Here is a 23,213-nt window from a genome sequence, read left to right as displayed (position 1 = left end):
ATAGTAGCAAAAAGTTGAATGAAGATACATATTTACACCCAATTGATTTATTATTGATCTATCGCAAGTCAAACAAATCTTTTCTGATCAAACTACTCTTGTAAGGGTGACAATATACTCCTCAAATGCATTAGCGTGTAACCATGTATACGAATTGTTTTATCAGAAAAAGATTCGTTTCAATTGCAATAAGTCAATCGGGGTAAATATGAATTTTTATTTAAGTTTTTTGTTAATATCAGCAAATTCCGTAAATTTTAACTAAATGGTGAAACATAAATAAATACTAAATATAATTTTTCAAACTATTAAAATTTATGTGTAATTATCCCATTTTTCTACTTGCATCTTGTTAAATGATGAAGATATATCTTGTGCTAAGTGCCATAGTTTTAAGTAATAAATATATATCTATAGAATGAGAAAGGTGACAAGGATGTATACAATAAAATCATGCAACACATAATAATATTAAGTTTTGTAAGTGGTGTTTGACCCTTCCAGAGTTCCTGATGATGACACCACACCTAACCATCACCAAGGTCTCTATCTTTGCCATAACTATCATTTGAATGTACATGTTCACAGTGGGAACCACTTCCCTCGCAAATCATAGCTTCTCCAGATTGATTACTGCGTTATTGTTATGAACAAGCAAGATAGGCCAAAATGAGAGGAGAAGAATCAGATCCTCTAATTTCGGACCAAGAAATTGGAAGCCATCATGTTCACAGAGAACAGAACCATAAGGCCGATGAAGGTGGTTGTGGAACTGAGGAATTTATTGAGGAAGGAAAGAGGCAGCTTGGCTTGGCACTGCCTCTCATAGCAGTAAACATGCTGCAGTATTGTTTACAGGTGATTTCTGTGATGTTTGTTGGTCACCTTGGTGAACTTGCACTCTCCAGTGCTTCCATGGCCACTTCCTTCGCATCAGTTACTGGCTTCACTCTTCTTGTGAGTATTTACCATCTACTCTCGTTGACATAGAGAACTCCTAATGATTGAGCATATTATTGAGAAACACTTGAATTTCATAAAATTATAGTTCAGTTGTTCTCGTAATAGAAGAGAATTCATATTGTAAAACATGATTGTAGGAGTATTTTAAGAGTAACAGAAACATTTCTGAACCATCAATATTCGCAACATTCTGAAGCTAGGAATGGGAAGTGCACTGGAAACTCTGTGTGGACAAGCCTATGGAGCAAAGCAATACCACATGCTCGGCGTTTACACGCAACGAGCAATTCTGATTCTCTTAGCCGTAAGCATCGCCCTTGCAGTTATCTGGTACCACACCAGCTTCCTTCTTGTTGCTCTAGGTCAAGATGAAGATATTTCAGCTGGAGCTGGCGAGTTCACCCGTTGGATGATTCCTGGCCTTTTTGCCTACGGCATTCTCCAATGTCTCATTCGATTTTTACAGGCACAGAATAATGTAGTTCCCATGATGATAAGCTCTGGGATGACCGCTACATTCCATATTTTCATGTGTTGGCTTTTCCTGTTCAAGATGAAGCTTGGAAGTAGAGGGGCTGCTTTGGCGAATGCCATCTCATACTGGATTAATGTGCTTTTCTTGGCTGTGTATATTAAGTTCTCCACAGCCTGTGCAGAAAGTTTCACTGGTTTCTCAAGAGAAGCGTTTGAAGATATACTTAGTTTTCTGAGGCTTGCAATTCCTTCAGCTATAATGATCTGGTATGGCCTAGTATTACTGTTATATACAAACTTCACTACATACACATGTGAATATTCACCAAGTGCAACATGCATCATAGCTACTCGAGACTGGTTTTCTTGTGTTTTTTTCTAGGGTAAAATATTTTTTGACATCCGAATTATAACTGTTTGTACACTTTGCCATCTAACCTTTTTTTTGTATCAATTTACCATCTCAATTTTACGAAATTTTGCACTTGCCATTTATAACTATTTTTCCACCAAGTTTTTGTCAAAAAAAACATCACATGCAGTGAACATGTGATATTTAAGGGTCATGTGATGGGATATTTTTAACATATGCACAACATGTGATGTTTTTCCTACAAAAAAAATCAGCAAAAAAACATCATGTATGGTAAATTGAAAATTTTGCAAAATTGAGATGGCAAATTGACTTTAAAAAAAAATGCCAAAAGTAAATATATGTATAGTTCAAATGGCAAAATACAATTTATCCTTTTTTTTTTTTTTTAATATGGGAGAGTTTCTGCTGATTACTTGGAATTGCAGTTTCGAGTACTGGTCATTCGAGATGGTGGTTCTTTTGTCCGGTCTGCTCCCAAATCCAAAGTTAGAGACATCAGTATTATCGATAAGGTCTGTATTTCAAATTTAACAAGTACTTTTTATAGTAACCATATAACAAAAGTTAGTACATCACCGCAGCCTTAACACATGCTGGATGGTTTATATGATCTCAGTTGGTCTTGGTGGTGCAGTAAGGTTAGTCTTACTACAGTTCTAATTATAGTTTCTATAACATAACACTACAATTCTCACATTTTCAGAAGAAAATATAGCAAAGACTAGACGGGAGAACATTGTCCCCATGTTTCACATTCTAACAACTATCTGCTCTCATAACAAACTCTAGCACTAGAGTTTCAAATGAATTAGGCGCTCGGAACCCACAACGTGCACGTCTAGCTGTATGTGTAGCAGCAGCAATCGCCACTTCAGAGGGTGTAATTGTTGGAATAACTACAATTTTGGTTCGACATATTTGGGGAAAGCTATACAGCAATGAAGACGAAGTAATTAAGTATGTTGCCAAAATTATGCCCCTGCTCGCATTATCAGACTTTTTGGATGGTTTTCAGTGCGTGTTATCAGGTAAGATAATGGAAATAAATGTGTCAGCTCTACATAAGCAGAGGAATAATGAATAAAACAATTTTGGAGCCAATCTCAGGAGCTGCTAGAGGATGTGGGTGGCAAACTTTATGTGCAGTTATCAATCTTGGAGCTTACTATGTGGTGGGGATTCCTTCTGCTGTGCTCCTCGCTTTCATGTTTCATGTTGGAGGCATGGTAGGTAAATGTGCCTGTTGTGCTCTGATTTTGTGCACAGACACCGTTTTACATTTCAACTGAAAGGTCAAATGGCCATTGTAGGGACTTTGGATGGGAATAATCTGTGGACTTTCTGTTCAAGCTGTAGCACTGGTGGTTGTAAATGTAGCCACTAATTGGGATGATGAGGTGAGTCTTTCTGATACACTGATGAAAGGTTTGAGTATGAAGTCCAGTAGTCAGAAGCAAGGTTAAATCTGATAACAAGTCTTTTGAGATTGCTAGAAACTGATACATATTTTGACTATTTATATATACTAATATAAAAAATAAACGACATCCATCCATACTCACAATTGAGTGACACCGTCATAACAATTTTTTGTAAAGTAAAAAGTACCCTTCAATTAATAGGATAAATATCTTATTCGACTTTTCAAATTATACATTGACAGATAAGTTACTTTTTTTTTTCTTTTTCTTAGTGTAACGTACTGATTTGTATATTTACTCTTATTTATATTTTAAAGCATGAAAGTTTATTTATCATATACACACAACAGCTAGTAAAACCAAACAGGAAGAATCATTGTTACTGACAAAGCAGAGCATCTCATTTGTTTCTTCAAGTAACTTATGCTCAAAACTAGAATTTTGTTTATTCCAGAAAAGTCATTTTCCAGAGCTCCCCTTTCCTTTTGTTCAGGGTCACTTTCTATCTTCTTTCGAATTTTAATCTCGTTGCTGTTTTCTGCTGCATTTTGTCATGGTTTAGGTGATGAAAGCCATAGACCAAATTCAAGCTACCAGGCACTTAAATGACAACAGAATCAGACTTTTCACAACTTATTGACGCCAAATGAATGCATCAAGACTAGAAACAGAGGAAAGTTTAGATTTGTTGTCTTTATATTCACTCTTGTTATGCTTTGACATAGACAATCCTCTTCCTACCATACATTTGCCTACATAATACCGACACAGAAGCTATTCCAACATGAAGGGAGGGAACATCTTGTTGAAATCTTTATTTGGAGATTGCTGATTGAAGGAGATTTGTATTAACCATTATACAATGTAAAAGCATGTTCTTGCAATTTGTGCGGATGAAGAAACAAAAATCAATACATTGCTACCGGAAAAAACAAAAGATTCCTTTAGCATGACACTAAGAACTTCTAGATTCTAATGAATTAACTGACATCAATTCAACAAAAAAGCCTGACCTTGATGTCTGTAGTTCAGGAACACTCGACAGAGGGCTGGTTGGAGCAAGGCAGCTCATCACCTTTCACATTCATTTCTGTAGGATGATGCTCTGGTGATGGACAAGGCTGTTCTCCATTTTCATTGTTCACAGGATTAAAGTTAATTGGAAACTTAGTCACTCTTGGTTTGTCAGCTAAAATATTTCTTTGGACCTTGTCTATTAAAACCTTCTGGGGAGGCTCTTCTCTTAGCTGCTCATCATCATAATCATTATTGATGTAGTATCCTACTCGAACAAATTCTTGTCCCTGATAAGAGCAAGTCAAAAGTAGCACTGTGACCCCAATAATATCTTCCTCTTGAATTTTTGTCGGGTCCGGAGGATCAGCCTGAAAATTTTGAGCAAGAATTAATGCATGATTTGGAGTGTGAAAACAGAAATGTGCAATGTTAGCATAAAAATTACCTGGAAAACAAAACGATAATTACCAACATTTATAGGCCCAACAAACACACTTTCAAGGACTTGGTCATAAGTTTCATCCTCAGCTGATCCCACATAGATCAGCTTCCATTCCAAATCTGAGACAAACAAGAAGTACCATAACATCTTCAGGAGATGTGACCTTTGTTTGCAAAAGCTAATAAATACAGTGAAATTAATGAACAAAAAATTTCAAACAATTGAACTGGAAAAAAATTCATTTATTTGTTAGAATTGTATAGATCATCTTTGATGGAGATTTTGTTGTGTCTCCAAATTACTTAAGACATGGAAGTCAATTACAGAGAAGATGAACGGGGGGTGCTTGCCCCATCTCCTGAGGGATATTCCCCCCAACAAAAAGATAGTATCACTTCAGTGTGGATTTGTAACGTCATTCCCAAAACCATGATGAAAGTCACATTTTAGCATATAGCACAATTTGGTGACAACCAAGAAAAGATCTAAATCTTGACATTGGACCCTCTTCCACAACTACAAATCACAATTGACTTCTAAGGATTCATGAAAACTAAAAATAGTCTCCCCTGCCTTAGAGCCACCCGATACTCCCTATTTACCTCCATTTTTTAAGTTAGAGACAGCATAAGAACTATCATTGATGTCAAGCAAGAAATTCTTCCAAGAAGATATTTTAGAGAAGGTTTAGACTGTTAAATGTCATCATGCATCTGACTTCCGTATGACTACCGGGTGTAGCACCTGAAGTACCTAATTGGCAAACTCCTGCTTGATTACCATGTAACTTAGTTTGGTTAGAAAATATCAAAATCTGGTATAATTGGTTTAGCCGAAATAGAAGCCAAAGAGCAATTTATGTGCCATATGTCAACATTATACAGATCCTTCTGGCTTAAAGAGAAAAGATAATAGCTAAATCTTGACACAACATGATGACATCAACAGGTACTGAACTTTGATCAATTGTTTTTCTTTTTTTTTTTTCTGTGCAACAAGTAGACCATCGAGTGACGAGTTGCTCAAGATCAGCTAAAACAATGAGATTTTACAAAACAATTCCCATTCAAGACATGATAGAACAGAAGTCTCATAATTAAACAATAAGATTCATTTTTCTTTTATCTAATAGCATTAGATCCTAAACCAATCACGCAAAACCTCAAAATCAAATATATTCACTGCTAGCAGTACAGTGTCCAAGGCTTCTTTCATTCTCCACTTATAAATAAAGAGAAGCAAAAACAAACTTCAATGAAGTTGTAGTGACAACATAATTCCGAACCCAAATGCTTCAAAAATTTTCTGACACTTCAATTCTAACAATAATATTAGCACATCAAACTCGAGGGTCAGATAGAAAAAAACAGAACAAACAATAATGAGAACGGAAATTTCAACAGTTGAATCTCCTCCGACAAGGAACCCTAAGCATCGAAAATATACAAATTCATTTCCAAGAATAGACATATTCGAGTTTCAATACAAGAAAAGGCAAAAGCAAAAAAATAACGCGCGAACTAAGATCAGATTTGTATTTTTACCGTCTTTAAGGGGAGTCAAGCATTCGTAAGAGATTTCGAATTGGAAAGGGTCGATGAACGGAGCCGGGTTGTCCAAAACGGTGACATCCTTTATATTAACTGCGCTCATCGTTCCTCAACAGCGAATTCAACTTCAACCTTTGGATTGGGGAAAAAACAGAAGACCATCCACACAAACGAAACCCTAGAAATTTTGAAAAGCAGTGAAGGAGCTAGAGAGAGAGAGAGAGAGAGAATGCGAAGGCAAGTTTTATACAGAAACAGCAACGGCGAGTTGTGGGTTGGCGGGAAAGTTTTGAGCTTGGAATTGGGCAACCGCGAAAATGAAAGCCCTGGACGAAATCATGAAGTGCAATTATCTGCTTTATTTGATGGAAATCGTAAGCCCTCAAAAGCGATTACAGCTCCCAGGGGAGTGTATTGGAGAGGCTGAAACAGGACGAGCATCCGTAGCGCCATTGAGTGAGTATAAGTACGAAAAGGCCCTTGAACTAAACTTTAGGAATAATTATAGTGTCCTCCCATAATATTTTGTACAATTACACGTATAACTCCTATAATTTAAAAAATAATATTTAATATTCTTAAAATTTATTATTGTCTAATAAATAAGTTATTTTGTTAGTTAAAATTCACCGAATTTATTGATATTAACAAAAAATGATATGAAAATCTATGTTTACTTTCGATTGGCTTATTATTAATTTATTGCAAGTCAAATAAATATTTTTATGATCAAATTATCCTTATACATTTTCAAACATTAGTACATGTGAGGAGGTGTATTTTCACTATTATAAAGGTATTTTAGTAGAAAAAAGTTATTTGACGTACAATAAATTAAAAATAAGTTAATTAAGAGCAAATATTAATTTTTATTTAGTTTTAGTTAATATTAGCAAATTCAGTAAAATTTTATTAACGAATGAACTTATTTGTTAGATTGAAAATTTAAGAATACTAAATATAATTTTTCAAATCATACGGGATCTACATGTAATTACACCAATAGAAGAGTATAATTATCCCAAAAGTTTACGTTCAAATCGCCTCCAATAAAAATAAGTTAATTACATAGCGTAAATTACAATGCATTCCCTGAGATCCGTTATAATTACAAATTCATTGTTTAACAAGTTACAAAAAAATTTTAAAATTAACAGTCGTCTAAAAAATGCCCCTCGTGACAGTCTATTGCAAGGGCATTTATTAGACGGCTGTTAATTTTATAAGATATTTATAAATTTTTAAATAATGATGAGATATTTATAAATTTTTAAATAATGATAAGATATTTATAATTATGTAAAATCTCATCAAACGCATTGTAATTTACCCTAAATACAATTTATCCCTTGGGCATCATTTACTTTGTGATGTTAGGTTGAAATAGAAAATTTATTTAGTTCAAGTGTTTACTTTGTTTTTGGTAAAATTTTTAGGAAAAGAGCTCATAATCTCTAAATATTGAGGAAAATGCATCTCGTTCTTATGTGTTGTACAAAAATAACAATTTACCTCGTTGTATTAAAAAAATAAGCAACTCATTCCCTTGTGTTTTTAAAAAAGAAGCAAGATAACCCCCTTATGAAGAGGTGCAACGCCGCGCTATATGTGCGATTTTGATTATATTTTACCTATAAAATAACATTTTTACCCCTAATTTTGAATTGTTAGATTTTATATATATATAAACGGTGGAAATTTATAAGCAAATCAATGGCTTAGATCTATTTTTATTTAGATCAACAATTCATATTTATATACAAGATAAATGGCTCATATCTATTTGAATTAGATCGACGGTTCAGATTTATAAAAGTTATAAACATAATTATAATCTATATATACATATATAATATAAATAAAAAATAAAAAAATATTTTGAAATTTAATCTCATATATATTATTTATATATAATTTATAAAACTACAAAATACAATAATTAGAAAAAAAGGGCAAAAAAGATCTTAATTTTTATTTAAATTAGCTATAAAATTATCACTATTAACATATTATAAGATCCATAAATTTATTTTATCAAAACACTTCATGAATTTATTCTTAAAATATAATTTACATCTTATAAGTTCTAAAAATATTTTATAAAATGTGCGTACTTATAAAATATTTTAAATAAATTTAGTCAGACATTATTTAATTTTAAATGCAAGATATTGAATCTGACATTGGATAGTTTGATCAATAAATCAACTGAATATGCAAGAAATATGAATCAAGCTAAAAAATGACCTATTTTTCCCAATTGTGCGAAGAATAACACAAAACCCAATGACTTAATTTGACATCTTCAACTATTTTGATTCATCGGAGGACTTCTTGTGAATAAGTAAGCATTGTATTCTTACTCATTCTCTCAACAACTTCATCTGAGACAAAAAGTTGAGGAAAAATTGCATACATCCCCATGTGTTTTAGAAATTCAACTAAAAATCTTCCCTATTAAAAGTATATGTAAAAATCCTCCTTGTAGCTTTCGAAATATTGCACATAGTCTCCTCGCCGTTTATTTGACTTAACGGAGTTATTGTTTTTGTAATTTCTCGTTGTACCATTATGTATTATAAAATAATTTTATTACAATGACCATTAGATTTTCTATGATTGTATTAAAATCATAAGAACCAATCAAATTTTAGTAACCATTGATCTTCCATTTTAAAAATAAACGGTCCGGATATTATATATATGTATAATTGTATATAAATTTATCATACATACATATATAATATTTGTATAGAAATATATATATATATATATATATATATATATATGGCCAAACGTGACTTTAATTAACATTCCAGAAAAAATGGTAAATGAGGATTTAGTATATTGATATAATCAATTGATCAATCAGCATATTCATAAACTTGCTTATTCTTACTTAAGTACTATTTTGATTTTTTTTTTCTATAATAGAATTTGATCAACGTGACTTCTTTTCTCAACTATTAATTTTCAATTTGCTCATTTTTTTCACACTTATGGTGTAATAAAAGATTTTATTTAATATTTTAAAAAAATAAAAATTATATAACCATACATAGTACGAATTTTATGTTAGTACTTTATTATTAAGAGAAATAAATATTTGGTGTATTATCTTTTTGAATTTTATTTCGTATCTTTTTAGATATTTAACTTATTTATTTATTTAATTTTTCAGTCTCATGATATTTTTTGATAGTTATTTTTTCTATTTTCATACATTTTTTCCCTGTAATATTATATCATTACATCTTTACAAACATAATATTAATTTATTATTTTATACCTATTTTATTAAATAATATATGTATTTTTGAATAATATTAAAAAACTACGCACACCTAAAAGAACAAAGAGAGAGTAATACCACACGAGAAATTCAAATTATTTTATTATTAAAAGTAGAAAGAAGAAAAAACGAAATTAAATAAAGAAAAAGAAAATAAAAAAGTTCATCACATGCCACGTGTTTGTTCTGTATCCATCCGGACGGTCGATTGATCCCTTTTTTATAAACTGATAATGATTCCCCCATTCGCAGGCGTTACTATTCCTACAGTAAAAAGAAACACTCTGCGGTGAAAAGTTAAAAACACGCTCTACAGTCTCCACTCCTCACTTCCTTTCTCTCTCTAGATAATCCCACTTACAAACCCTAGCTGTTCTTTTTTCTCTCTCTGTCGTCTCTCTTTTTTCTCTCTCCAAAAACCACATCCCAATCGTCAACTCCTCCGCCATGGCTTCTAGGAGGCTCCTGGCCTCACTCCTCCGTTCATCTGCCGCACGCCGACCCAGATCTCCATTCTCTTCCGCTCCGAAGCCCAGCCCTCGCCCCTCTCCCGCTGGCCACTTCCTCCACCGCTTCGCCACCAATTACGCTACCTCCGCGGCTGCTGCTGCTCCTCCCCCATCCAAATCCCCTAGCGGTGGCGCCGGTGGGAAGATCACGGATGAGTTCACAGGTCAGGGCGCGATCGGGAAGGTGTGTCAGGTCATCGGTGCCGTCGTCGATGTGAGGTTTGATGAGGGTTTGCCCCCTATTTTGACGGCGTTGGAGGTTTTGGATAATCAGATCAGGCTTGTATTGGAGGTTGCTCAGCATTTGGGTGAGAATGTGGTCAGGTGTATTGCTATGGATGGGACTGAAGGGTTAGTTAGGGGCCAGCGCGTGCTCAACACTGGGTCACCTATTACTGTGAGTTTGTGATCGATTTTGTTCTTGTTTATTTGTTGAATGCGATCTGTTTTAGGATGATTGTCTGTTTTTATTTTTTCTTCAATTGCTGATGTTTGTTTTAATATAAGAATTTTGTGTTTGGTAGATCTCATTTTGAGTGCATTATGGGCTCTTAGCTTGATTTTTAGGGTATTGCTTGATCCCTAGATGCGCCTTTTTTTTTTAAGTTTCTGTTATTGCTTGTACCATTGTTTCATAGGTAAAAGGGCTTTGTGAATGTTCTGACTTGGTACATCTCGACTTATCTTTTTATTCATGTTTTGACTTTTGTTTTGGAGTTTCAGCTTTGCAATGCCTGATTTTGTAACTTGTGGTTTGTTGATGTCACTTAGTGTGGATTTTTCTTTTCCGATGTTGAATTCGTTCAACCCCTGAGACCAGATTTTATATGTTGAAGCTATTTATAGATGGGCTTCAGAATTTCCAAAATCCTTTGGTTTTATCTGTGGGAATAGTGTTAGTTGTGCGGACTATTACGTTACCTGCGCTTCATTATGTTTAGCATTGAGCTTTTAATTCCTTGGAATTCAGTGTTTGGAGTGGTGTGTTTATTTTGGGTTTTGATGGCCTATTTATGTGTTTCGTGTACCATTCTTTGGGTTCTTTCAGAAATACTTGGAGGCCTGATATTAAATTCCTTGATGATGCTAATTGTCACTGAGATGTTGTGCCATTAATGCTATTTTTTAATAATCTAACCTCTCTGATTTAAATCATAGGTGCCTGTCGGTAGGGCTACTCTAGGCCGCATCATTAATGTTATTGGAGAACCTATTGATGAGAAAGGCGATATTAGTAAGTGAAGTTGCCGTTTTGATAATGAGGTATTGCAGAAGGATTGCAGCTTTACTAACAAAGCAATTATGTTGCAGAGACCGAACACTTTTTACCAATTCACCGTGAAGCTCCGGCATTTGTGGAGCAAGCAACAGAACAGCAAATTCTAGTCACTGGTATCAAGGTACAATCCGAAGAATCCTGTTTGATGACTAGTTCATAACTTCGTATCATCTTCTCTTCATAGCATTGTCCTTACTTTTTTTTTTTATTTTTTCGTGTTGGGTGCTAATTTACCATTTCTTTTTGTTTAAACTCCAGGTGGTCGACCTGCTTGCACCATACCAAAGAGGAGGAAAGATTGGACTGTTTGGTGGTGCTGGTGTTGGAAAGACTGTGCTTATCATGGAACTTATCAACAATGTTGCAAAAGCTCATGGTTGGTTCCTGTTTTGTACGTTATATGTTTTGAGCGCTAGTAATATTGGCTACCTGATATCTCACTATTACCTATTTCCTTGTCAGGTGGTTTCTCTGTCTTTGCTGGTGTAGGAGAACGTACTCGTGAGGGTAATGACTTGTACAGAGAAATGATTGAAAGTGGAGTCATTAAGCTAGGTGATAAGCAGGTGGGTATCAGTTAATATTTAACAATTTGTTTTTTTCCTTCCCCTCATTTGATATCACCTTTAACCTTATGTTTTCTCCTCTTACTGGTTATCAGGCTGATAGCAAGTGTGCGCTAGTGTATGGTCAAATGAACGAGCCCCCAGGTGCTCGTGCCCGTGTTGGACTTACTGGATTGACTGTCGCTGAACACTTCCGTGATGCAGAAGGGCAGGATGTGCTTCTCTTCATTGATAACATCTTCCGTTTTACACAAGTGAGCTTGCATTTTATTATCATTATTCAACGAGTATCCTGGATTGGTTTAAAATGTCGCTCATGTTGTGTTTTATCATTTCTTTGCTTGAATTTTCACAGGCTAACTCAGAAGTGTCTGCTTTGCTTGGGCGTATCCCTTCTGCTGTTGGTTATCAACCTACTTTGGCTACAGATCTTGGAGGCCTTCAAGAACGTATTACCACAACTAAAAAAGGTTCCATTACATCTGTCCAAGCCATTTATGTGCCAGCTGATGACTTGACGGATCCAGCCCCTGCTACCACCTTTGCTCACTTGGATGCCACAACTGTGTTATCTCGACAGGTATATAATTTTTTAAGTGGCTAGAAGAAACATACCTTTGCCAACTATGATTTTGAGTGTAGGTATTATTGTTTTGGTGTTCAGATTTCTGAGCTTGGTATTTATCCCGCTGTCGATCCGCTTGACTCAACATCTCGTATGCTTTCCCCCCATATCTTGGGAGAGGATCACTACAACACTGCTCGTGGAGTACAAAAAGTTCTTCAGAACTACAAGAATCTGCAAGATATTATTGCCATTCTGGGAATGGATGAACTAAGTGAAGATGACAAATTGACAGTTGCGCGTGCTCGTAAAATTCAAAGATTCTTGAGCCAGCCTTTCCATGTTGCTGAAGTTTTCACGGGTGCCCCTGGCAAGTACGTTGAGTTGAAGGAGAGTATTAACAGCTTCCAGGTAAAAAATTATATCTTTGGAGCTCATGCAACATAGTTTCCTCTGTTGTCTTTGCATCTTCATCTGGAATTGAAGTTTCTTATACATTATTCCTGTCATGCTGTACTTGTAAGGAAAAGAGATAATTATGCAATAGAATGTGTCTTAGTTTGTAAAGCTATTTGAACTACTGACTTCATGCACAAATACTTTTTTATTCCTCTTGTTCACTTGTTCCTTGTACTCCTGGTATTTTATTTACATCCATGACATATGTAGTCTGATTGTGCCTTTATTCGTTCAGAACTTAGATAAATTGCTCTTTAGGAATGATCTGTTTACTTTTGTTACTTGAGGTGTCCTTGTAATGAATGTCAAACTGTATCAATCTTTACTCTCTACTCTGGAATTTAAGTTTTGGTCAACAAGTATCACGCTCTGATGCATTTGTTGATTCCTCTTAACAGGGAGTCTTGGATGGTAAATACGATGATCTCCCAGAACAGTCATTCTACATGGTTGGAGGGATCGACGAGGTTATTGCCAAGGCAGAGAAGATTGCCAAGGAATCTGCTGCCTAGCCCTAGTTAGATAAAAAATTTAATGGACTTCCTCTTGTTCTTCCCAGACTGATAATTTCGAAAATAATTTAAGTTCGTGGCAATCAATGCCAATCATCAAGAGTTTTAATTTTTTCTTGGGACCCAAATTTTCCAAATTATATGTTCCTGTTTTGTATGTACTGCGGGAAGTGTGATACAGATGAGGGAGCCAAGAGGCCTCCCCTACCCAACAAGCCTCCATTTGCTTTTTTATCTGTGTGACATAATAAGAGGAGGGATAGATGACAACGGACTTGTATATTTTTGCGTTGAATTTATTTTCCATTCTTCAATTCAATGCCCTCATCGTGAAATGTTTTTTCTATTTCTGCTGTTTAATTATAAACCCCCGCCCTTTCCTTCCAAGTCAACTTCGAAACATTCTGCTTTTACTTGCTTAGTGGCTCAAAACATGATGGTGTTTTTTAACATATGTGCACGATTCATTTTAAATAGTGCAAAAGAAACGAACGAGATTTGAGTTTAGAGGAAATGAAACCCCAAATTGTGTTGAGAGAAAAAAGTAAATGCAATATATAGTTTAGAAAATAAAAATAAATTAATAAAATATTTAAAGACACCAAAAAGAAAACTAGAACTTAAGAAATTTAGAGAAAGAAAATAACATAAGATAGTTATACACAAAAAAAAAAAAAAGAAAATGATAAGAAATTAAAGATGCTAAAAAACTTGTATTAAAAAAAAGTATAGATTAATGTGAGAACACATTAAATAATATAATTTGGAAATCTAAAATTTTAGCATGCTTGGTAATCCCAGACTTATCAAGACGTCCCACGTGGAAGTGCAGTGCAGTGAGAGTTCACCTCAACGCCACCACAAACTTCCACCCACCATCCCCGGCGGTGCTTTCTATCTCACGACTAACTCAAACTATTCACAGTACAACCTTTCGAGAAAATGGCGCTTCTTGCTCACTTGCCTAATCTCAGCTACAATGCCCCCCACCGTCCCCTCTCTTTCCTCTCCCCACCCATGACTCTTGTCAAACTCCAACCCCTGCGCCAATTGTCCCGCCCCCTCCGCCGTCGCACCCTCACTGTCCCCTCTGCTTCCGTCCGCCAAGATACAACCGTCTGGACTCCTTCCCCGCTGCTAAAAGTCTCCCCGGCCGCCGAGTCTCTTTTCACTGTTGCCATCGACGTCTCGGGGTCGCCCGAGCTCGCCGCCTCTTACACCAAGGCTGGCCAGTATTTACAGCTCCGCCCTCAGGTTCCTGACGCCAAACCCTCGTTCTTGGCCATCGCATCGCCCCCGTCATTCGCCGCGTCCAAAGGTGTCTTCGAGTTTTTGATAAAATCCGTCGCCGGGTCCACCGCTGAGCTCCTTTGCGGGCTCCAAAAAGGTGATGTGGTGGAGTTGACTCCCGCCATGGGTAAGGGATTCGATATTGACCAAATCTCCCCGCCGGAGAAGTATCAGACGGTGCTGATTTTCGCCACCGGATCCGGAATTAGGTGAATAAAAAAGTCCTAATTAGTTTTGCATTTCATATAATTGCGTGATTTCTTTTTCTTTGGGAATCAAGCGGTAGTTGGAGTAGATTTGGTTTCTTTTCATTTTCGCCCTGTTTTTCTTTTAGTAAGCTACGAACATAGCCACACCATTGGTTTGGCTGTTACAAATTTGAGCTTTTTACTATCTGCACTAGAGTTTTGGGAAACTTTCCTGTACTTGTAATATGCAATTTTAGCAAAAACCAGTTTGGTTGGATGTGAACATAACTGCCACAAGGAGCAATCAATTTCATGTTGTTAACTAGTGTTTGAACTGTGTTTGGAAAGTACAATATAGTAACATTCAGTAGGACAAGGAGAAGATTCATTTAGCAGAGTTAAATACTCCATTCTCAGGTGAGCATGCATGCATGCAATCAAGCAACCATGCCGTGAAATGTCATAGAGAAGCCATGAATTCATTTTTTTCCTGGTGTTTGAGATCAATAATCTACAAATTTATCCCAAATGCCCATCTCATATTTTTGGTTGGTCATTGACCTTACCGTATATTTCTAGTGCTAATTTATCTCCTGACAAGGTGCTTGCTTGAAAAACTGGGGCACAAGGACCTGGCTGAATGTTTCTTTTTTTATGATATACTTGCAATCTATTTATAGGGTTGCTGTTTTCTTGTTGCTTGCTGACACCATGTAGTCACCTGATGTTCAACTTTTCTTATCTTCATTGGAAAACGGTGCATTTTGCACTTTGGTAACATCAATTTTCTGATATGTAATCTAGATTCCGTGAAACTGCTTTAGCTTTCTGTTTTCTATGATTGATAGTGGTAATTTCTTCTGTCAGGAAGGTCCACTGTGTTATCTAATAGGAAATTACTTACTAGGATTGTGTTTTGTAGTGTAACGAGTTCCATATGGTGCCTTTATTTTTTCTGTCATTCTGTTCACCTTTTCTCTTTCTGCATTATTTATAGCCCAATTCGGTCTTTAATCGAGGCAGGCTTCAGTGCTGATAAGAGATCTGATGTAAGACTCTATTATGGTGCTAGAAACCTTAATCGAATGGCATATCAGGTATATTGTGTTTTGCTTGTTATTGATAATCTTTTACTATACATTTGAGCAAAGGGGTTAAATAGGTGATGCTGATGTTAAATTTTCTCCAATTTTGATCTCTAAGTCTTCCCCCCAAAAATTGCTGTAGGAGAGGTTTAAAGACTGGGAATCTTCTGGTGTTAGTATTGTGCCAGTGCTGTCCCAGCCAGATGATAGTTGGACAGGGGAGCAAGGTTATGTGCAGGTTGGCAACACTTTTGTCTTTAAGGGAATCTGTGATGCCTTTTGTGTATATATTCACAATATTGCTTTTGCAGGCTGCATTTGCTAGAGACAAAGGAGTCTTTAGCCCTCAGTCTACTGGTGCAGTCCTCTGTGGCCAAAAACAGATGGCAGAGGTTAGTAGTACTTATAGCAAATCATGTATAAGTCTTAGCAGTTTTATAAGAGAGTTATTTTGGATAATTGGTATCTTGCTATTTCGTGTTAGACAATATTCCTATTGGTTAATTTGATTGTTGAGTCATGTTGTCTTTTGGATCGTCCAACCTCCTTTCTCATCTCATCCTTTAGGTCATTTGGGGATAGTTTAAGTGGCACATACTGTAAGTTTAACTGTATATGTGGCATGTTATATTTTTATCTCAGAGGGTTCAGGACTGAACGTGTTTCCCTATAAATCAATGTGGTACAACTATCATATTGCTAGCTGAAGGTGTGTCTGAAGAGGAAAATAATAAGAAAAATGTATGGTCTAGTGATTCAAAAGATGACCAGAAAGGAAAAATCTAGTGATGGCAGGATGCCAGATAGGGAGCCATTTGACTTCACTTTTCACTTGGAATGTGAATTTAAGCGGTGAAATGTCCTTTTTCTGATATGTCAGCATGCTGAATTGTGTTTTGCACTATTCTTGTTACAATTGAGATCCTTTAACCAACTTTTATTGTGATGTCCTAATTTCATTGTCATGGAAGTTTAGGGTTATGTTTGATAAAACAGGAACTGGCAAAGTGACCTGTTAAACACAAATTGCTGAAAGATGTTTTTTGAGATAGTTGTGGCATATCAATGAAGTTTGTAAACAACAGTTAAGAGTTGTATTGGAACTATTACATTCGTGATAACTTAGAGGACTAGGGTAGTTGGAAGTGGCAGGGAATGAGGTAATTGCGGAAGATTTGAGCCAGTGTAGTCGGCCTTACAGCATCAATGATGTTCTACAGATGAGTTGTCCTTTTGGTATTCCTCCGGGCTCCGACCTTGGAGAATAAATAATCAAAACTATGAGTTGTATATATTCCTATAATCAAAATTCCAGATTTTATTATGATGCATCTGGATGATGAGCTTGATATCTGCTTCTTGCAGGAGGTCACTTCTGTTCTCGTAGCCGATGGAGTATCGACTGAAAAGATTTTGAAGAACTTCTGACAGCCACATAGGTTAGAAGATAGCCGTGTTGTATTATTTTGATTATTGCAACATTATCATTCATTTTTCACCAGCTGAGCTTCAAGAATCAAGCTTAAAATCACAGGATAAGATGAAAACCAATTGTATTATGAGACCCCAGTAAACCTCTGATCCTTTGCACCAGAGCTTCTGCAGTACTGGGCACAGATGCATTGTTAATTGTCAATATTAATGCGATTCATACCTATACTCAAAGCATATACATATTAAGCCTAGTTTATATTTCACTTGAAAGAGAGAAACATCGTCCCGGATGAATGTATCACATATTTGCATAAGCTTATCTCTATATCCATCAGTTAAAACAGAGATAACCTTAATTTTCTTCCTCATTTTTTCCTACAACATACAATCAGTAGTTATATAAATCTACACATATTAATAGAATGAATAATTCATCTTTATGCATCCTTGGATTGACCCCACTTAGATTCGTAATGAACTGTCCATATAAATATTTGTTGAATATTCTGCAAACTTTGTGAATAATGCGATGTTTAAGGACCTGATGCAATTTTCATTCACCAATTCTAATCCTCAAAAAATGAAGTTGAAAGTAAAACCAAATGACAAGGATGAAATTAACATAACCCAAAACATGATGGATGATCTTTCAATGAAATGAGAAAGTCAGGGTCCGTTTGTGCTCAATCTATTCCGCTGGTCCAAAAACCTAAGAAAGTAAAATAAAAGTTTTTATGGTAAAATTCAACTACCTCTCCTTAAATTTATTATAATTATAAAAGATCTTTTATTATTTAAAAAAATTATAAATATTATTTTAAATAAGAAATTATTATGTAGCTCTTACATGGTGAGCAAAAAATTATTATTTCAATATTTTTTCTTAAAGACGAAATGTTTGAAAAATTAGGGCACACAAGTCTTTGGAAAATTTTAGAAAATTTTGAAAATATATAAAATTATATTCATAATTCAAATGGATATTTTGATAAGTTTATCATAAATATTAAATAAAAATTTAATTAAGGTTAATAGAATAAAATCGTTGTTAGATGATGATAAAGTTACAAAATATTTTTAATTTTTTAAATAATGTAGAAGTATTATAGTTATGTTAAATTTAAGCGAAATTGATTGTAATTTATCCATTTTTTTTTTCTTTTTTAGTTTATCCAAAATTTTAATTTCACGTTGATATTTCCAATCAAATTGTGATTGACTGACTTATTCTTTTAATTTCACAATCGCCCCATGAAATCTATGTAATCTTGCAAAACACCCCATCTATTTCCCCTGGACCCTGGCTTAAGGCTTTAGCACTCCTTTCCAACTAAGCTAAAACAAAAAATCATTAACCAAAAGAAAAGGGGGAAAAAAGGACGTAAATAAAAAATCAAATCACAGAAAATAAAGCAGATGGAAATTTCTCGTCGTTGACTAAAATCTTCATATAGAGTTTCTTTCTATTTAATTTCATTATCACGACTGCTTTTCCCATCCACTGCCACCGTTCCAACCACCAGTAATGGCGTCGCCGTCGTCAACCACCACCACTAACATCATGCTGGCGATCTTCGAGAAGAAGACAAACTCCCTAGACCTCTACCGCCCGCTCCGCAACTTCATTGTGATAAATTATTCTGAGCGCGAGGCGCAGAATTTGGAGGACGATCTAGAGACTCTGAAGCAGCTCCGCTTTGACGTCGAGCGCGGTGGCGCCTCGGATTCTCCGTCGGCTCGACGTGACCTCCTGCAGAATTACTATAAAGCCCTTTGTGCGGTGGAGTCCAGGTTTCCAATTTCGCCGGACGCGGATCATGTCAATACGGTGTCGTTCACTTGGTTTGACGCTTTTAAGACTAAGCAGAAGGCTTCTCAACAGAACATACATCTAGGTAGGTGCTTTTCTTGTATTCATTCATGAAACAGTTTATTTGCTCGTCATGTTGTAGAAGTTTTTATTAGAAAATTCATATGTCTATGCGTCATCCTTAGCTATGCAATTCGATTACAAAAGGGAATTTAGTGCTAGTGGAATTCTATCGGACGGAAATGACAGTTGCCAGAGCACGCGGCAAAAATGTGAACATGTTTTCTAATTGAAATAATCAACAATAGAATATGTTTGATCTTCGGCGTTGATGTCTTTACTGACTTATTTCACGTGAATCTCTTCAATGTGGATTCTGGAGCAGCAATTCAATCCCAGAAAAAGGAAATGAGAAAGAATCTTCTTGATAAGAAGTTCTTTTGAGAAATCTGTTAGTTTTAAATTTATTCACAACAAACAACTGTACAGGCATAAATCTTGAAGACAGGACATCATTTTTTATTTTTCTTAAATGTTGTTTGCTATTCCTAAAATAATATCATTGATATTCTAGTTTAATTTGTGTAGAAAAAGCTGCGGTATTGTTTAATTTGGGGGCAGTGCACAGTCAAATGGGACTAAGTTTCGACCGATCTGCGGTGGAAGGAAGGAGACAGGCATCACATTCTTTTATAGCAGCAGCTGGCGCATTTGCATTTTTGAGGGATAATGTGGCAATGAAGGCATCAGTAGGAAGTTCAACCACGCTGGATGTGTCTGTGGAGTGTGTGGGAATGTTAGAGAGGTTGATGTTAGCTCAGGCTCAAGAATGCGTATATGAGAATACCATAGCCAAGGGAAGTAGTCCTGGAGTCTGTGCAAAGATTTCAAGACAGGTACATCTGCAAACTGAAAGTTTTCCCACTTCCTCGCATTTTATTTACTGATCGTATAGCTAATTATATTTTGCAAAATCTTTTGGGATTTAAAATTGTGCCTTAAAAGTATTTTGCCGCAAAAAGTAACACATGGGACATAGCTTTGCTTCTTCTTTTAACAAGAAATTAGAGGATACAAAATTTCTGAGGGCCAGCATACAAAAGTTAACAAAATTGTGAGAGGCAAGTGTATGAATTGGGAAGCTTAGTGAATTTTAGCCTATGGTTCCAGATCTATGGATTTAGCAATGATGAGTATGATCTGTTTGAGTTTACTATCATTTGGAGTGAATGATAAGTATGATTTTGTTTGACTTTACTCTCATATGGGATGGACAAATTTATACATGTGAGAGAAGCATCTACCTATTTGCTCTGAGCATCAAGATGGTTATGGCCTTCACATAAGCAGAGGTGTCGAGTCCTGTGATCACTCCCTTGGTTTCACAAAATTAAATCTGAAACCCTTTAGATTGTCTTTCTGAGGTCTGATTATATGCTTCATGCTTGGAATTGAAATGTTCTGAACATGTAGGGACGTAATTCCTGGACAACTGCCACAACACAGGACAATTCTTTTAGCACCCTTTACTTTTTTATTTTTTTATATTATTCTATTTCTAGATCAATTTCCCGAATCTTGTAGAATTGAACAGCTTCAATCCTGCTCATGGGAAAGTTTTTAATGCTCTTTTGCCATATTGAAGAGTCAGAATAGGTTTTCTAGGGAACTAGTTGCTATCTGCAGCTAATATGATTATTCCTAGTAGCTGGTGACTTGGTTCTATGGGTTAACTTCATTAGATCATATATAGTCTGTCTCTCACAGGGAACAAATTAACCTAGAGGGATACTGCTCTATAGACTCTCAAGACCTGTTTTTCGTGATATTTTACTTGTCTCTCAGTCAGAAACGAATAATTGTCTAATCTATAATGTGTGAAAAGTTAACTCAAGTTCATGGTATATGTCCACTAACTTTTGGCTGCGATATGGTGGGAAAAGATTTTGTAATTTCTGAAGTCGAATCTCACATATTGGGACATAACAAATTTTTGAAGTCTTCTGTTTTATATGTGACCATGATTTATGATGACCTTTATTGCAGGTTGGGTTATTCTATGAGGAAGCTTTGGCAGCATTGAGTGTTGCCCCTTTAAACCAGCACTTCGATAAAGCGTGGATTGCTCATGTTCAGCTGAAGGCAGCTTTGTTTTATGCTGAGGCTTGCTATAGATATAGTTTAGAGCTACATGATAAAGAAGAGATTGCAGAGGAAATTGCGCGATTGAAAAGTGGGGTTAATGCTCTGTCTGAGGCCAAAAAGTCATCTCCCAGAGGGGCAGCTCAACAGCTCTTGGATGCAATAAACAAATTAGAAACTAGTTCAAATCGTAACCTGGAGAGGGCTGTGAAAGAGAACGACAGAGTGTACCTAATGAGGGTTCCTCCTGCCAGTTCTTTAGCACCACTTCCCACTTTTTCCATGGTTAAGCCTCTGCCAATGAATGAGGTGTTGGATGCTAGCAAGGAGAAAATGTTTGCTACACTTGTTCCTGATAGTAGTGCAAAAGCCCTTTCTAGGTACACTGAAATGCTTGATGACATCATTAGGACCCAGGCTGAGAAATTGCAGCAGGGAAGTGAACTTGCTCGAGTGAGACTGAAGGAAATGGATTTGCCTGATTCAATTCTTGCTTTGGAAGGAAATCTTACTCTGCCAACAGCTTTAAAAGAAGATGTGGAGGCAGTACAAATTTGTGGGGGCCCTGCTGGTTTGGAAGGTGAGCTTCAGCAACTAAAAGACTTAAGGAGGGTAAACCATGAGCTCTTGGTACAGATAGAGGAGCAGTTGCAGAAAGAGGCAATGGAGGATTCACAGTTTAGAAACCAATTTGGAACTCGGTGGACGAGACCACAATCTAGTACCTTAACAAAGAACTTGCAGGACAGGTTGAATAGGTTTGCAGGGAATTTGAAGCAAGCTGCAGAAAGTGATGCTCGAATAGAGAGATCTGTGAGAGAACATTCTGCACTTATGTCAATCCTTGACCGCCGGCCAGTAAGCCTTTAGACCTACTTTTGGGGTCTGCTTTTTGATGCATGTCTTAGGCTTCTTGAGTTGGTCAATTTATTTGTTCATGACCAAGACATGGAGTACAGCAGAACTTTCTTAACTTTTATTTTTAGTACTTCTGGTTGTCTATATTTACATCTTTTTAGATGGTCATACGTGAACTAGTATGGTAAAGTGGCATGCTTCTCTTGCTAGTAGGAAAAAATAATGGTCTACTTGCCCCTGCAACCTGAGAAACACTGGTGTCTGTAACACCAAGTAAACATAGGCTTGTCTGTTCTACTAGATATTGATTGACTGTATAGGCTGTTATCACGGAATTTTGAGTTCTTATTTTTCAACTTTTCTCCGTCTCTGATACTGTCACTATTTGGTGACTGCCACAAAAATTGCCTATTATTTCCCATGATTATATGATTACTAAAATCAAATAACATGAAATTGGAAAAATGAAATCATGGTCCATCAACTTGTTCCTTGACTAAAATTAATTGATGCAAGCCTTCTGGATTACCAATGGATAGCTTTATTATTTAAATTTTTGCTTCTGATTAAACTTTATCTGTGATTGTTCTTGATACCAAAGCATAATCCTTGTGTTTGTGCTGTTTGGATTGTGATAGATTGAATCAGCGCTGCCAACTCTGGCTAAGCCAATGATGTCTCTGGATGCCAATGAAGATGCTGTAGTTGGAGCATTGAAACAGAGCTTGGTAACTTCATATTACTGAAGCTATAGTTCAAATTTTCTTAAACTTCATTTGGGACTGGTGCATCAGCAATCTTGTGACTGATTGGACATGTTTGCAGAGGCAACTGGAGACTCTTGGTGCTCAGAGAGCAGGTCTTGAAGACATGCTGAAAGAGATGAAGAGGAAGGTATGACAGATTGGTTCTGTAATTTGGTCATTATATGTATTTGTCACGTCAAAGATTCTGTGCTACAAGAGTTGCACTGGGAGTGCT

At 36.0% G+C, this 23,213-nt stretch overlaps 5 protein-coding genes across 8 annotated transcripts in view; 4 read left to right on the top strand and 1 right to left on the bottom strand.

The window, feature by feature from the left end:
* LOC105156283 (protein DETOXIFICATION 16) lies at positions 589-4,019 on the top strand. Of its 3 annotated transcripts, none has more exons than XM_011072378.2 (8): positions 589-957; positions 1,160-1,704; positions 2,239-2,325; positions 2,395-2,451; positions 2,603-2,841; positions 2,921-3,039; positions 3,124-3,210; positions 3,797-4,019. In XM_011072378.2, the coding sequence occupies exons 1-8, from the start codon at positions 670-672 to the stop codon at positions 3,872-3,874; spliced, it is 1,500 nt and encodes a 499-aa protein (XP_011070680.1). In that variant the 5' UTR covers positions 589-669; the 3' UTR covers positions 3,875-4,019. The 3 variants fall into 3 exon arrangements, with proteins under 3 accessions (XP_011070680.1, XP_020554160.1, XP_020554163.1); XM_020698501.1 differs by having other exon boundaries at positions 823-957; positions 1,101-1,704; XM_020698504.1 differs by having other exon boundaries at positions 858-957; positions 1,164-1,704.
* On the bottom strand, positions 3,144-6,665 carry LOC105156284 (probable histone chaperone ASF1A). Of its 2 annotated transcripts, XM_011072380.2 has the most exons (4): positions 6,238-6,665; positions 4,697-4,812; positions 4,248-4,619; positions 3,144-3,228 (listed from the first exon to the last, which is right to left on the bottom strand). In XM_011072380.2, exons 1-3 carry the CDS (start codon positions 6,344-6,346, stop codon positions 4,263-4,265), a joined length of 582 nt encoding a protein of 193 aa, XP_011070682.1. In that variant the 5' UTR covers positions 6,347-6,665; the 3' UTR covers positions 3,144-3,228; positions 4,248-4,262. The 2 variants fall into 2 exon arrangements, with proteins under 2 accessions (XP_011070682.1, XP_011070681.1); XM_011072379.2 differs by lacking the exon at positions 3,144-3,228 and having other exon boundaries at positions 3,941-4,619; positions 6,238-6,663.
* LOC105156282 (ATP synthase subunit beta, mitochondrial-like) lies at positions 9,851-13,760 on the top strand. The gene is made up of 9 exons (XM_011072377.2): positions 9,851-10,441; positions 11,203-11,278; positions 11,356-11,444; positions 11,582-11,699; positions 11,786-11,889; positions 11,985-12,143; positions 12,245-12,469; positions 12,554-12,865; positions 13,312-13,760. The coding sequence occupies exons 1-9, from the start codon at positions 9,983-9,985 to the stop codon at positions 13,423-13,425; spliced, it is 1,656 nt and encodes a 551-aa protein (XP_011070679.1). The 5' UTR covers positions 9,851-9,982; the 3' UTR covers positions 13,426-13,760.
* Positions 14,153-17,660, top strand: LOC105156281 (fruit protein pKIWI502-like). The gene is made up of 5 exons (XM_011072376.2): positions 14,153-14,924; positions 15,901-16,000; positions 16,131-16,226; positions 16,300-16,380; positions 17,354-17,660. Exons 1-5 carry the CDS (start codon positions 14,368-14,370, stop codon positions 17,414-17,416), a joined length of 897 nt encoding a protein of 298 aa, XP_011070678.1. The 5' UTR covers positions 14,153-14,367; the 3' UTR covers positions 17,417-17,660.
* LOC105156280 (ALG-2 interacting protein X) overlaps positions 18,948-23,213 on the top strand; it is an 8,952-nt gene continuing 4,686 nt past the window's right edge. The window contains exons 1-5 of the mRNA XM_011072374.2: positions 18,948-19,317; positions 19,821-20,128; positions 21,279-22,232; positions 22,871-22,960; positions 23,058-23,126. Coding sequence (XP_011070676.1) covers positions 18,948-19,317; positions 19,821-20,128; positions 21,279-22,232; positions 22,871-22,960; positions 23,058-23,126 — 1,791 coding nt within the window. The remainder of the gene's footprint in view (positions 19,318-19,820; positions 20,129-21,278; positions 22,233-22,870; positions 22,961-23,057; positions 23,127-23,213) is intronic.

The sequence above is a fragment of the Sesamum indicum genome, linkage group LG2, assembly GCF_000512975.1.
Source record: "Sesamum indicum cultivar Zhongzhi No. 13 linkage group LG2, S_indicum_v1.0, whole genome shotgun sequence".
Classification (NCBI taxonomy): Eukaryota; Viridiplantae; Streptophyta; class Magnoliopsida; order Lamiales; family Pedaliaceae; genus Sesamum; species Sesamum indicum.
The sequence above is the reverse complement of the archived record's forward strand: the minus strand, read 5'-3'. Positions and strand labels throughout refer to the sequence as shown.